Source organism: Acanthaster planci, linkage group LG02 (assembly GCF_054643075.1).
Source record: "Acanthaster planci isolate LZ-2023a linkage group LG02, COTS_SCS, whole genome shotgun sequence".
In the NCBI taxonomy this organism is placed as follows: Eukaryota; Metazoa; Echinodermata; class Asteroidea; order Valvatida; family Acanthasteridae; genus Acanthaster; species Acanthaster planci.
This window is the reverse complement of record NC_141778.1, coordinates 13,117,758-13,133,870: the sequence shown is the minus strand read 5'-3', so window position 1 is coordinate 13,133,870 and position 16,113 is coordinate 13,117,758. Positions and strand designations below refer to the sequence as shown.

At 42.0% G+C, this 16,113-nt stretch overlaps 1 protein-coding gene and 1 long non-coding RNA gene across 3 annotated transcripts; one reads left to right on the top strand and one right to left on the bottom strand.

Moving 5' to 3' along the window:
• The first annotated feature begins 280 nt into the window (after positions 1–280).
• On the top strand, positions 281–4,399 carry LOC147799908 (uncharacterized). The gene is made up of 3 exons (XR_015424309.1): positions 281–564; positions 846–1,068; positions 1,794–4,399. It is a non-coding gene; the product is annotated as an uncharacterized LOC147799908 (long non-coding RNA).
• A 1,796-nt stretch (positions 4,400–6,195) lies between these two features.
• Positions 6,196–15,404, bottom strand: LOC110973311 (uncharacterized). 2 transcript variants are annotated; one of them, XM_087132852.1, is made up of 3 exons: positions 13,835–15,404; positions 7,803–9,464; positions 6,196–7,328 (listed from the first exon to the last, which is right to left on the bottom strand). In XM_087132852.1, the coding sequence occupies exons 1-3, from the start codon at positions 15,334–15,336 to the stop codon at positions 6,782–6,784; spliced, it is 3,711 nt and encodes a 1,236-aa protein (XP_086988978.1). In that variant the 5' UTR covers positions 15,337–15,404; the 3' UTR covers positions 6,196–6,781. The 2 variants fall into 2 exon arrangements, with proteins under 2 accessions (XP_086988978.1, XP_022079698.2); XM_022224006.2 differs by lacking the exon at positions 13,835–15,404 and adding an exon at positions 9,716–11,300.
• Positions 15,405–16,113: the final 709 nt, after the last annotated feature.

Here is a 16,113-nt window from a genome sequence, read left to right as displayed (position 1 = left end):
AACTAGGGCCTAATTCCAGCCACATAGATGCCCGGTCGACATTATCGACTTCATGGCAACAGTTCACCTCCCAAGACAGTTGTTCAGCAAATTACCGTTAAGTGTTGTAATATTGATGATTTTCTTGCTTTTATACATCGAAGTAAAAGCCTGCAGATGATGAAGTTTCGTCGTAATTGTAGTAGTAAGACTATTACGCTGATCCTGGAGATCGAGGCTGATGATTTGTGAGAAGACCGGAAATTTACATTTATGAAAATATGGATAGTGATATAAGATTTGTGGTAATTTGGAATTGTGGAGATCGAGGTTGGAAAGGAAACAAATTGGAGCATGATTTCGCTAGTTCTTTAAAACTGTTAAGGTTTTGGGTTTATATATTTATTGTAGATGGCCTTATGTTGAGACTGGTCCCACTGACTCTACCGATGACTGAGAAGAGTCCCTTGTGTACCGCTAAGGAGCATAGACTCTGAACTTGCTCTGCTTGACCGAGCTTTGGGCTGATCTACTGCGGTTTTGTTAGACGCCAGATTCAGGGGGCTACAGAAACTTCAACAGAGGGTGCACTGATTAATTTTGCTATTTCAATAATTTAAAGTGGATATCTGATAGAACCTTTCTTTTTTATGATTGATGTGATGATCCCAGAGTCACTTGATTGACCAGTTGAGTACATTTGAGTTTTTATGACTTAATCACAGACCTGTAAATAATTAAATAATTCTGTTAAGAAGTTAACTTTCTAATACCATATCGAGCTCGTGTTGTAAATATTGGAATACAGAATCTTGGAATTCCAGAAGACCGTTTGATCTTGTTATTTATTTTGATTGTCGGTGCAGCCAATAGGATCCGGGGTTGACATTCCTAATTGTGAATAGCCAAATGTCGGAGTGGTGACACCGATAGCAACTCCGACATGTCGTCCTCTAATTAGCGATGCCAGCGGTATGGACGACCGTGACGATGATTTCTCGGCAGCAGCAAAGCCCGATTATCGGCGTGGGTGGAGCAAAGCTGGAGCTTCATGGCAGAAACACGGGAAGACAGCACCCGAATTTACAGGTGAACATGCAGCCGGATGAAGATGTCGTTAATTTCTACAATTTCCCACTTCAATGCTCGAGGCAATGCATAGTTAGTTTCTAAGGTCATGGATGTCAATATATCCCCCCCCAAAAAAAATAATCAGTAGGCTTGCCTAGCATGGAATAGGCCACTGGGGCAATAAACCTTCTTGACGTTTGCAAAGCATTATGGTTCGGATGACAAGAAAGAGTCACGCCCTCAGGGAGCCTACCTGCAAACGTTAATCTATTTCCACTTCGTTCCATACTCCAATTCATGCCGCTATCCTCCTCTGACAGTGTTGCATTGTTGATTTGGGATGAAGATTCATAAACTTCAAAGTTGGCAGAAAAGGAAAGTTTGGGAAATACCTTCCAACCACTTTTTTTTGTCATGGACTACATGCTTCGACTAAGAATGCGATGCTCCAGTATTGTCAAATCGAAATCATGACTTGTAGCTCATTCATCCCGCGTTGACCAGTCACATTTAATTTCAGCCTGTACGGTGACTGGTGTCCTAACAACTACAGTTAAGGGTGATTTCGTCTTCTTACAAATAGTTAAAAACAGTTATCTCTTTAAAACTGTTTTTTTCCATAATAAGTGTCTAATGATCAGCCAGAATAATCCGGTGGGATTGTCAGGCAGCAGTAGGTACAACCCTAATGCCATACATGTTTTTTTAAGCAAACTAAGGGTTCTCCTTTGTTTCTCTCACAGGCCATGCACACTGGAGCAACACATTCTGAAAAATGAATAGACTTCACGCAAGTGCATATCTTCCAGTTATTTTTCTCGCAAGTGGTGTGGGAGCTACTGGTCACTGAAACCAATTGCTATGCTGAGCAGAATATAACACAGAAGTCATCACCGGGCTACCCAAGTCGTTCGTCTCCAATGACCATTCCAGAAATGATGGCCTTTGTAGCACTACTGGTTTGTATGGGTATCAACCAGCGGCCTCACTACATGTACTGGAGCAACTGGGACATTGTACACACAGTGCCATCTATCCGACAACCATGTCTCACTACACGGCAATTCTCAGGTTCTTCCATCTGACCAACAACCAAGCAGCTCCAAATATGGACACTACTCCTGACAAGCTGACAAAAGTCCGCCGATTCGTTCAGACAATAGTACCCTCGTTTCTTCGTAATTACAGATCCAGCCAAAACCTTGCTCCTGATGAGACCATGATCAAATTCAATGGAAGACTATCGTTCAAACAGTGACTTGAACTTTTGACTCTGAACTCTGAATGCGGATAACTGAACAAGTTCAAGCTTCATTTTTGCTGCGGCTGTGAAGATGTCGTCTACCATTGCAAACGGTCCATAAGTTCCCTAGAGTAGTTTACCATTTCATACTGTACGAAACGACAGGTAGTCAGGGAGAAACTCACCGTCAAGAGTTGGATAGTAGGGGGATAACTGAACAACCTCGAGCTTCAGTTTAGCTGCAGCTGTTAAGAGGTCGTCCACCGATGTATTGCGTAAACAGTCCATTAGTTCCCTGGAATCGTCTACCGTTTCACACTGCAAGAGACGGCCCAGTTGTCTGGTCCACGTTGCAGCTTCCTGCGGGGAGTTCATGAAAAACGTACTGGCTGTACCACTTTGCAAGATGACTCTTTGAAACAGAAACCTGTCGTTAACCGCAGATATCGCGTGCATGCCGGCACTGATGCCACCCGCAGACTCGCCAAAGATTGTTATCATATCTGCATCGCCGTGAAAATAAACGATATTTTCCTTGACCCACTGGATGGCCAGTTGCCGGTCCCAGAGTCCGTAGTTTCCCTTAGCGGAGTCATCACCGGTGCTAAGAATCCCAGCACCTCTAGACGATAGTTGAGATTCACAACGATGACATGCCCGTGGACGGGGATGGTGGGACCGTCGTAAACTGAAGCGTCCCCATACGCGAAACCCCCACCGTGAATCCAAACCATGACTGGTAGTAGGGCCTCAGTGGACACATTCATTGCGGGAACAAAGATATTCAGAGTCAAACAGTCCTCACTTTGGGTTTGGTAAATATCACCGGATCCACTGAATCATCCAGTGGCTGAGGACAAACGAATCCGTAGGCTGTCGCGTTCAGCACACCTTGCCGTGGTTCTTTAGGCTTCGGTTTGGCGAATATCAAAGTTCCTACAGGCGACTCAGCGAACGTTATCCCTTTGCACGTTGTCAATTCTAAGTCACCGTCGGGACTGAGATGGTTGACACCGGCCAGGAAGCCTAACGAAGTATGAATGATCGTGCTGGGCCAGTCTGCTTCCTGTCAGCGACCGAGGTTTTGGGGAGAAAACACGGTATCACTATAAGAACAACAAAAGCAAAAACCAACCTTAGCCTCAATCATTGTAGATGATGATGATGATGTAGATCCATCGTATGGTCGAAAACAATACTAATACGCCACCGCACCAAGAACGGTGTGCTCACATCAACAGTAACACTGGACAGCACGTATATACAGTGCGTTCAGTTTAAAAGTAGTTTAAGTTTAACTATGAGTTCAGAGGATGATTGTGAATCAGTAATGTCGCTTGTCATATTAGAGAAGTTCACTTTGCTTTGAACTTGTAAAATAATGCGTAATGCAATTTCGAGGATAGAAGGCCGTTTAGGAATGAGTTAACAAATAAATCAAGAATTCAAGGGGCACCTGGTAGATTCAGTCCAGTCATTCCCCGTTCACACTGTTCGAAAAGAGTGTCTTCGACTCCTTTATAAAGTTGGAGAAAGAGGCCATTTGTGGCATTAATGTGTGATACACACATTAGAAGTGGGCATCTGATATGGATCAGGATCATTGGATGAAACTCAAAATGCATTTGCAAATTGGATTTCAACTATTGTTTACATTTAATGAACAATAATTCCTCGCTTATTTAATATTTTTTGTTATTTTACCTGTGCAGTAAATGTGCCAACATCAAACATGGAACTTCTATCTTTTTTAAGTCATTAATTCTTAATATTTTTGGGGGGTACATTTCACTAATTAAATTGGATGGGATCATGCTTAATCGAATCTTCTGGTTACACGTCATATCTTTTCGTTTGGTTCTTGACAATACCTTCAGTAGTTATAACCAATCTGTACTCAAATTTCCCAATAAAGTACTGTACTTAGAGTAATTAATCGCTGCAGTAGAATAAAACCCCTTCAAACTTCACATTTTTGTCTCAGTTAATCGTTATATTTGTTCAAATTTTGTGTCATAATTTCAAACGGTGTTTTGCTGCCATTATACACGTTTTGCTAATTTATACAAAAGTAAGGAAATATAGGCTTGCTTGTATCGACAGAGCACGTGGCAAGACGGTGCAAGAGGTTAGGAGCGCGACAGGAAGTCGATTTAAGGAGTCGGCTCTCTTCCCAAACTGAACAACGAAAAGTGCAGGGGGCACTGGAGGATGGTACTCACACCTCGGTCTACCTCGCTTCTGAAGACACGAGGTGGTGCAGGGGGTTAAATTAAGTAGCACTACCGAATACCGATCACGCGCTCATACTGTTACTGCTGAAAACTTTGTGACTGGCCAAACTGCTAAAACAGTGGAGTAATTATGGGGATAGCCAATCAAAAAGTGGATGGTAGACATCATTCCAAAGGGAGGACGAGGACGACCAGGGACTGACCAATCTGATCCTGCCTTTGGTCAAGCGTTGTCCAGCATGATCATGCTTCTCTCCAGTTGCAGACAGAAACTGAGAGCATTCCTTGGGGTGTATCTGGGGAACTTTGTCCTTTATGGGAAAATTGGCTTTACCGTGGGATGTTGAAACCTAAAAAAATTGTCAGACCAAAAATGATATTTTTCCCCCAAAATTACACAGGGTCCGAGACAAAACACAACCAATTTGTAAACTTTTTTGAGCCTTCATTTTTTTTCTATGGTGATTCTTTGTTGAGTAAGTATAACCAAAGAGCAAACAATCAAATATTTTTAATAATTCTTTAAGTGATTAATATTTAGGTTCACAATTTGAGCAAAAGAGTAGTAGGCAGTGTCAAAGTAGTGTCTTCCTGGATAACTTAACGGTTAACGGTTGACTCAATGTCAATGGTTTGTTGTCATTTATACTTCTACAACAGCATATTACCAAAGAAAATTCAAATCTTTGACAGCGAAGCATAGAATCTAGCAATTTTTTTGTGTGCAGTGCATTGAGGTAAAATCACGGTTGCTCAAGAAAACTACATGCATAAAACAAAAAAAGACCCCAAAATACAGATAAAACGGCAAAATAAGTTAAGTCAATCGAAACATGATGAGCAATTTCAGGTTTGTAGTAAAACATTTCTATTACATGGTCACTTTAAATAGTTTTTCATATGTACAGTATATTCAAAAGGTATAAAATGCAGAAAAAAATATTTATAAAAAACGTTTATCGCAGCTACTCTTTAAAGATTGAAAAAGATTTCTAAAATTATGTCCAGCAATTTTCAAACACTTTCAAATAAAAATTTAATTTTGCACCAATTTTTTATTTTACTGCTAAAGTAAGTGAGGAGTGGACTTGAATACATGCGAAAATGTCATATTGCTCATGTGATGTCCCGATCGTGCTGGACGTATATGATGTGTGGTAATGGTAATGAGTGCATAATGTTGTGATGGTAATCTACCTATTTAATTAAGATAAACTAGTCAAGCATGCAGTGTTGGCACGTGCACTTGCAAGTGGTTGAAGCTACCAGTAGGAATACATGTATATGCCATCACCGTCACCAAGGGCGTCCACACTTGGTATGGTTTACATTTAGTCGTGTGGGTTAAAAGGTGTATAGGTTATTTTAATGAAAAAGTGTGATGACGTCTAGTAAGCCAGTATTTAAGCATTAAACGCAAATTGTACTGCATTATGGGTTAATTCCAGAAAATGCAGGTCCAAAACTGTGTCATTTTTGTGTGCTTGTTACATTTGACGTTTGTTATTTGACACGGAAATATCACTGGAATTGATTTCAAACTATCACTCCTTTTTGGCAGGTAATTTGCATTAATTCACCACTCTTGGAAATTAGAAAATGTGTTCAGAACTTACAAAATCATGATGTCAGCTGTGACGGGGACAGGAAAATAAGACATACCCCTAATTTCTGAAATTCCTTACATTTCAACGTTTTATTTAACTTTGCGCTAAGCACATAACAAACATTATGTTTTAATATACCACATGAAGACTGGACTGCTGTAAGAGGATTGGGATTCATAAATACAGTTCCCCGGTATAACTCATTACTTGGAAGAGTATTAAGCGCAAACCTACGTCCCTACTTTCCCACCAAACTAGGTAAATTTATAAGCAAGCCATACTACCACACATTAGTAACAATATCGTTATCGTTTAATAGCTGGATAGAGTACCTGCGAAATTTGAGGAACAATCTGATATGAAATAACGACGATAACTGTACACATCATAATGATGACTTTGATCAGAGAAAAGAACGCAGTACATGTGTAAATGTCTTAAATGATTTCAAATTACATTTCATTAGATTTTTGTAGTGCTGACATGACTGTTTTGTGTAACAATTGATGATCAATCAAAGAAACACAAATGACTGAACAAAGTGTTGTAAATTTGTTCAGACTTGACCTATTGCCCTGTGTAATTAATTTGGAATTGTTTTGACTTTTTCTTCTGACTTTTTAGACTCCAATATTTGTGTTATTTCTTTAAAAGCTCTCAAAACTTGAATCATCCATCTCTTCGTGATACTGGTCTTTGGTGTCTTCGTTTAATGAGTCAGAGTAGTTTTCTGTGGCAACAAAATTATCAGTACCCATTTTTGTGCCTTTCTCCCCCATGGCATAAGTACCCTTGACATTTTGGATCCCGCCTCCCCCCGCAAAAGCTGACTCTAATTTGACAGCTCGAGCTCTGTATGCTACACAGCCACCCACGAAGAACAGGATTATACAAAGAAGGCCTACGCTCAGGCCAATCAGGGCTTGGATTAGAGTAGACGCTTCATCTATGGAGAGATTGAGACCGATGTTCTCCCCAACCACACAAGGCTCAGGAGCGGCAGTCACGACAGGAGTTGTTGGCTTTGGAGGCACGGTCACAATCGGCATCAAGTCGGTCCAGAATCGCAGGGTGTGGTCCCAGTCGTTGTCAAGACCAGAATGGATGTCAGGACAAGGGTCAAGGGTCAGAAACTTGAGGCTGTCTGAGTCGAAAACAGACCACTCGACTCCAGAAAGGGATTTTCCAGGATACCTGGAAGACAAGAAATCATGTTCTGGATGACAATTTTTGTTTTATGTCTAAATGTTCAGAAGTGTTGGCAAATTATCTGTATCTATAATATATGACAAATAACACTCTTCATACAATTTGAAGCGATTAACTATGTGTTCTTAACATGAAGACGCTTTTTACATGACAATTTAGATTGTCTTTAGGCCATATGATAATCCCTAGAAAAACGCAACGATATGACATTCATGGTTTTTTTTGTAGAGTTGCACATTTATAAAATGGGACTGACAACACACAGACCTAGTTGGTGTTAGAAAGAAAGTAATTTGGATTAACCTTAGCATATAAAATCATAACATTCATGTCCATTATAAATAGGCAGATGTTTGACATTAGCAATGTCAATAGTTTCGATCTGTTTTGTTATAAGGTGAACAGCCAAGATCTGCTAACTTACAGAACAGTTACCAGGGGAATAATTCAAATTCTTACCCATCGTGAATGAAGTTTTTAAACAATATCATTACTTCCAGGCTCATCTGTTTATCTCGAAGCCGGTAGGAAAGCTGGAGTTCATCTGCAAGGGAGCTGTAAGGGTCTCCAAACAGGAACTGCAGATCATCAGCGTACGATGGTCCGGCTTGTTCAGGCAAGAGACTGTTGTAGTGTTTTAGGGGCTCATAGTCATAGGAGTAGACATAGACAGAGTGTCCGGTGTTAGCATGGAGTTTAGCTGTCTCTAACGTACTCCACACCGACAGGTAATCCTGCATGAATTGTCTGAAACTTCCCCTTGTCTGGCAGATATCATCAAATCCACCCTTACCGAGATACTCTGTAGCAAGTGCAACGGACACCGTCTCAGGGTTGTAAAACGAAAGCAAGCTGACCTGCTGTATGATTAGCTTGATTTCATCAGTTGTTGGGCAGTAGCTTAAATTGGAGGGCAGGAAACGGAACGACTGTTGAGCATCTTCATCTGAAGTCATTCCCACGATGAGGTCGACGTCGTTGACTTTACCGGCTTTCAGCAAATTCATTGGTGAATCTTGTAGAATGTCGTTGTCCACGACTACCGGAAAAGCACGACCGAATTGGGGATTCTGAGTATGAAGAACAAACTCTGTAGATGGCTTCTCACGGAGACAATTGATCATTTTTTCATTGTTGCTTGTGGGACAGTCCAAGGCCTCAGCAAGGGCTTTTGTCTTTTGAATAGCATTGGGCTGGATCTGATTGTCAACAGGAAAAGAGATAGCAGTAGAACTCATCAGCACCACTCGCTGGAACAAACCCTTTGCCCTCTCAGATAGAACCAGAAAATGACAAAGTTCTGCTCCAGTACCGTAACCGATCACGGTGATGCGTTGCTTGTTCCCTCCAAAGCTTCCAATATACCTGTTGACCCACTGCAGAGCAGCCAATACATCGTGCAGTCCGTAATTACCGGGAGCTACCTTGTCTCCGGTGGTCAGAAATCCAAGAGCACCTAGACGGTAGTTGATAACCACCACGATTGCTTTTATCTTTGAAGAGAGAAGAATGGCGTCATAGATGGAAGACGTACCTCCGATTCCAAAACCGGGATGGACGAAAACAACCACCGGTAGATCTTTGCTTGTTGTGGGAGCGTAGATGTTTAAAGTCAGACAATTTTCACTTGTTTGGTTGAAACCCAAGCGAACCATCCAAGGATCTCCTGCGACATCTTGAGGACAAGCAGGAGGTAGTTTCTCAGGGATACCAAGCGGTTCATCGCCCCAAGACCCTGTGTCTCTAGGTGGTTTGAATCGTAAATCACCAACAGGGGGCTTTGCGTAAGGAATGCCTAAGAACTGAGCAATCTCTTGCCCTCCCATGGCTTTGTCAGCGACTTTCAGGGAACCAACCACATACCCTAATGTATAGTCTCCATTTTTAATCTCCACCGTCTTAGTCTCACTTTTGTCGACAGTACCTCCTTTTTCTGGGGCCTTGAATGAGCAGGAATTTGGATCTGAGGGTATGACATTTGCGGGCAGGTAGTCGTTCCAGAATGCCACCTTGTCCGCTTTCAGATACTGCCCAGTAGTGATGTTTGGCTCCAAGATGATGTATGTCTCATTTTCTGTATTAAACTCTGGCCACATAGGTAGACCATCTCCATTTGGATCCCTGAAGAACAAGAAAACGTTTCATGCTTGTAAGTGAAATCAAATACAATTCAGGAAACATGACATTAAAAACGAATGACACCAACTACCACCTGGGCCTCCTATCATCAATTTTTCAAGGAATGAGGCCACATGCTCTTGCGATTTATTTGTACTTTTCAACGTGCACTTCATTGCTTGGTCTGTAGGAATATACAACAGAATACATGAACATTGTGTGTCACTGCAAAAACTGCTTCATCCCGTACTCACCCACTCTTGGCAAAGTTTGACCAATATTTGATCACTGATTCACTCAGCGAAGCCGACAGACTTCCTGGATCTGTCACCAAATACTTCCCAAATACAAAGTCGATCTCCCAAGCGTGTCCAGCACCGTCTATCAACCCAGGAGGGAAAGGGTTGTTTTCAACCTCAGACAGATAAGTGAAGTAATATGTGAAGGTGTTGGTGGACTGGTTGAATGTGTTTGATGATTGGTGGTGATTGCGTGAGACCTGGTTGGCAGGCGCAAGGAAGAGCGCGTCTCGGGCTACATCGAGAACTATGCCCAGATTTCTTCTATGATCAGTCGGGTCAGTGCCGGCAGTATAGAAGAAAGTGGCCGTTTCTGCTAGTTCCCCCTGATTGTTGCACTCGCAGATCGACCCCACGAACTTTCCTATCAGGGATGACATTTCATAAGGATCTAGTAGCTCAGGAAAGTCTCCAAGTGACAAAAACAATGTTCCTTCATCACTGTTAATCCCAACTATGTAGTCATACTGAGCAGAAATGCCTGTTGCAAGGAGATAAGGTACAAGGTCTGTCAGGAACTCACCATCAATCGTAGGATAAAATGGCGAAAACTCGAATATTTTTAGATCGAAAAAAACTCCAATTATTTCTTCCATTGAGACAGAACGTAGGCACTTTATTAGAAGCTGAGTCTGATCAGCTGCTTCACATCGCAACATATCTCCAAGACGTCTTGATCGTGATGTCGCAACGTCTGGAGAAAGTGTAAATAAGTTGTTGGCTGTCCCACTCTCCAGAATCGCTCTTTGAAAGAGGTGTCTGTCATTTATTGGTGTTACTGTCTGCAGAGCAACGCTAATTGCACCTGCAGACTCACCGAAAATGGTTATATTCTCTGTATCGCCACTGAAGTTACCGATATGTTCCTTGACCCACTGGATTGCCAGTCGTTGATCCCAGAGTCCGTAATTTCCTGGAGCAGAATCATCACCTGTGCTGAGAAATCCCAGTACTCCAAGACGGTAGTTGAAAGTCACCACGATGACACGCCCTCGAACGGCGAGAACAGCCCCGTCAGTGAGTGACCCAGTTCCAAACTGGAAGCCACCACCATGGATCCAAACCATGACTGCGAATGGGCCGGCCTCACTGGACAAATTGACCGCAGGAACAAAGAGATTGAGAGTCAGACAGTCTTCACTTTGAGTTAGATTTTCGCTATACTTTCTGAGAGGCTGCGGGCAGATGGGTCCATACTGCGATGCGTTGAGCACACCCTGCCATGGTTCTTTCGGTTTAGGTTTGCTGAATCGCAGGGGACCGACTGGAGGCTCAGCATACGGTATTCCCTTGTACATTGTCAAGCTAACGGTGTCATTGGGCCCACTGTAACTGGTGCCCATTATCCTCCCCACTGTTGTGTTGACAACTGGATTAACAATCTGGCAAGAGACTATTTTGAAAGAGCATGAAGTGAACATTATGGCTAAAAGTGGTAAAACCTTTGCAGTGGCTGCCATTTTTTAGTAATACATAGCAGAGGAAATCAATCCAAACTTAGTTGTCACAGACTGCATTTTTATTTTGTATGGTATTTTGTTAATGATTAACTGATTGCCGATGACACATAAATAACGTGCACAGAAGGGCTTCAGTGTGTCGTGGAAACTGTAGAGATATGAATCTGGTTCCTCCTTGCTACACTTATATTTTCTTGTATATTTAGGCTAAGTGAACTTTGGTATCTTCGTGTCAAGGGGTACCGCCCACTGTGTAATTGAGGTCCATAGATATATATCTTAAAATTACAAATTAATTTGTTCATGAAACCGAAAAAACGAAGTTTCTTTTAATTACTCACATAAACGGGGTTAATTTTGCCATGTTCAATCAAGCGTTTGTTCTTATGATATGACAATGGAATGATGTGATTTTTCTACCTGTGTTTAGGTATTTCCAGTGTTTTGCACTTTAGACTACTGAAGTGAATACGTCACGCACACAGTTGTATGCAACAGCTATTTAGGGGTGAACCAGCTAGTGAACCGGCACGCGCGTATACACCGTGCACTTCCTGGTGCAAAATGATGTCACACTTCGGTACTCTATATATGTGGCCGAATACAAAGTAGAAGCTCTAGGAATCCATACTTGAAACAGTTTTAATCGCCTCATAGTAGTAGCACTGTTAGGACATATATGTTATACTGTATCGGGGAATAGACCTTATACATTGTACGGTATATCACGGGGAAGCGATTTTGGATCTTAAAATCCCCGAATCCGTCTTAATTTAATCTGTTATGGGTGGTGCCAGACTACTTTAGGCTTCAAGCCCCGGTTTCATTTATTGGTTTTTGTTTGTTTATTATTTATTAAATGTGGCTTAAACGTTCAGATATAACATTACGAATTTCGAATTATTCTTAACGTAAAGTGGCATGAATGTGTGTTGAATTTTTATTTCGTTGCTATATGTTTCATCTCAGTTTCCCCCCAAAAAACTAACCTCTCTTTCATTTCATTCAAGCTGGCTGACCATGAAAAGAGTTTATTCCAGTGTATTATTGTATTATTTATCATTCCCCTGGAAACCCACTTTGATGTACCTTCAATCCTTTATGGCTGATCGTCACTTTGTGATTCTCTACATAAAGGACTTGGGGGAAACATAAATTGTATCCTGTCTGCCGAGCACCTGTATTTTTGATAGTTAGACTAGACATCTGTAGATTGAAAAGTAATTTTCTTTCACACAATGACTGGGCATGAATCTTCTTTAAGGTCACTTTCAAATTTGTTTGGAGGTCAAACATGCAAAATTATTAAAAGTAAAGTAAACAGATGAAATAATGAAATCTGAGTTTTGTGATGAAAATATTAAAATCGGAAATTTACTTACTATTGAACCAAACTCTTGAAACAGCAACAAGTTCGCCAATATTAGGATTGCATAATGACAAATTCTGAAAAAGGCGGGTTTTATTCTTCCTTTTTTGGAAAAATGAGAATGTTTACGATTGATTCAAGAGCCTGATTATTCTAAAACTAATCCTTTCTTGGCAAAGGTTTACCAGAAAGCTACCTTTTATTCACTGAGCCTTGCAGACTCCCCGGATAGTTCATAAAACACTTCATTAACACAAAGTTTGATGAGTATTGAGATGAGACGGTATAGTTGACAGTCACCACAATGACACCGACAAACACCGAAAGCAGCACCGTCACAGCATGAAACAGTTCCCAACTGGAAGCCACCGGCATTGATCCAAACCATGACAGGGAGCGTATAGCCGCAGGGGTGGCGGTGGCCACGGTAATGAAGAGATTCGAGTCAGTCATCAGTCTCTACTGGCAGTCCGTATTATTCCCTGACTGCAGGCAAAAATCTCTAGCACTCAGTACATCTTTCTATGGACGTTTTGGGTTTAGAGGTCGAATCGGCGGCTTGGCAAACGGGGTCCCTTTGTAGTTGTAACCACCAAATTCCCAACAGGACCAAGATTGCCGAGAAAGACCTGAGCACATGCCGTAGAATTATGTCTGACCAAACGATTTTCTGACAGCAGTCACTGAACGATACAAACTTGCAGTGACACTGTTGAAAAAAGGAAGAGAAAGCTCGCCCTAGCCTCAGCCAGTCTGAGTGGAATTTCATCGACATGAACCAGTAACCAATCCTCTGAGCAATTTTTACTTCCTCTCAATATATCCAGAAGAGTAAAAAGCTTAATTTTTAAGGATTAAATTGAGTTTTTGAGAAATGGGTTAATTCAAACGGACATCGAACGTTTCGTGAAATCGGCTGTAGAGCTTTTTTCCTTGTTCCCATAGCATACACACATACCCGCAGTGTATCATAAAGAATTCAGTAATATACAGAAGTGCATAACTGAATGGCCATCAGCCTTTTTGACTGACCGTACACTCCATCTCAAAAACGCATAATTGTATTCTGTTTGCCTTATATTCTCGATTTTCTGAAAGTTAGAAGTAATACAATGTAAATAATTGTGGGTGTTGAAAAAACAAGTAAGAAATCGCAAAACAGTGGATTTTGGGATTCGGTAATGACAAATGTTGAAATATGAGGGTTCTAAATCAATTGTGGAGTGGAAATATTCTAGAACTCACCCATGCTTGGCAAAGTTTGACCAGAAGGCTACCATTGATTGACTGAGCTTCGCAGATACACTCCCTGGATGAGTGATCAAATACGTCCCGAACACAAAGTTAATTTCGAAACCGTGTCCAGCACCGTCTATTAGATCAGGTGGAAAGGGGTTGCTTTCAACTTCTGAGAGATACGTGAAGTAATACATGTAGGAGGTGGAGGAGTGGTTGTACTTGTCCGACAGGAGGGAGTGGTGACGGGCAGTCGCGGTTGCCGGTGCCACAAAGAGGCTGTCCCCGCTCATTTCAAGTACAGTGCGAACATTTTGCCTGCCATCATCTAGGCCTGTGCTTGCCGTGTAAAAAAACGTCGCTGTCTCTGTCAAATCGAGGTAGTTTGTGCAGTCACAGACAGGAGAAACGGCTAGGGCTATTATAAAGGGCATTAAAGACGAGTCAATGTTAGGAGGAATGATTCCCGAATTGAGAGCAAGACTTCCTTCGTCACTGTTTGAGCCCACAATGAGATCATACTGACTAGCGAGCCCTGAAGCAGACAGGTGGTGAATGTAGTCAGGGAGGAAATCCCCGTCGATAGTTGGATTGTAAGGCGATAACTGAACAACCGTAAGAACCAGCTTTTCTGCAGCCTTCAATATGTCTTCTGCCGTAGCAGCGCGCAGACACTCAATCAGTTTTCTGGAGTCGTCGACGTTGTTACACTGTAGGAGAAGGCCCATTTGCTTGGTTCGGGATGCTGCTCCTTCATGTGAATCCGTGAACACTGCTTTAGCTGTGCCACTTTCCAAGATGGCTCTTTGAAACAGAGACCTGTTGTTAACCGGAGATATAACTTGCATACCAATGCTGATTCCACCCGCAGATTCACCGAAGATTGTTATTCTATCTGCATCACCTTGGAAATAGGCAATATTTTCCTTGACCCACTGAATGGCCAGTCGCTGGTCCCAGAGTCCGTAGTTTCCCTTGGCGGAGTCATCACCGGTGCTGAGAAATCCTAACACCCCAAGACGATAATTCACAGTCACCACGATGACACGCCCACGAACGGCAAGGACGGAACCGTCATAATGTGACCCAGCTCCAGATTCAAAGCCCCCGCCATGGATCCAAACCATGACTGCAAGTGGACCCTCTGTGACATTGACAGTCGGAACGAAGAGGTTGAGAGTCAGACAGTCTTCACTCGTATAGTCCCTCTGTGGCTGAGGGCATTCAGGCCCATATTCCGTCGCGTTCAGCACATCCTGCCATGGTTCTTTTGGCTTGGGTTGGGCGAATCGCAGAGGTCCTACAGGAGGTTCAGCGAACGGAATCCCTTTGTACGTTGTCCATGCCACGTTACCGTCAGCACCGGGGTAATTTACACCGACAAGGGAGCCTAACGGAGTGTGAATAATTCTGCTGGACCGGTCGAATTCCTGGCATGTGCCTAACTTACTAAGGAATAACGACAGGAAAACGGTGGGAATGACGAGAAATCTAACCTTAGCCTCCATCATGTTAGTATGAATTCGTCGACTTTGTTGAATAAGGCTGAGTCGCCAATCATCCAAACAACTTTCCTATCAATATCAAGATTTCTATCAATATTAAGGGCCATCTATATGCAAAACGACCCGATTTAAGCAAACATTGACTTTATTCGAAACGGCACTAAAGACTTTTTTAGGAACAAAGTCCCATTCAATTTACACAAATTGGACCCGTCCAAATCCTTGTCGGGTAATTAAAGGGGTACACCTCCATGAAATGACCCCCTAAATCTATTTATTTTCCTTATTTTATAAGCCTGAGCCAAAGGAATCCTAGCTGATTATCTTACGGTTTATTGATAAATGATAAAAATACCCGGTTTGTTAAAATAGGAATCTAGTTTCCAAGGTTAAGCGTGGGTTTACGTAAAAACCAACCATGTGAAGGCATCGAATTATGAGTTCCCCTGTCGAAATTACTGACGACTACATAATGGACATAACTTTGTATGAGAAATACCTAACGAGTCTTATTTACGATGCTAGTGAGCTGCCTGGCTGTATCAAACGCACCGGCCCTATAGGTGGATGCGTATGAAAGTATTTAAGGAAAATTTGTAACTATGGGTACAGTTATTTAACTAGGTATTATTTTGAATAATTATAATCAAGTCACAGTCACGTCCTCCCAAATAAGCTTGGGAGGTTTTCGACGAGAACGCCTCTTAGTGGATCCAAACACAGACAAAAACAATCCTGGGCACAATTGGTAAAACTGGTACTGTGTTTGTCATGTAGCAAAGG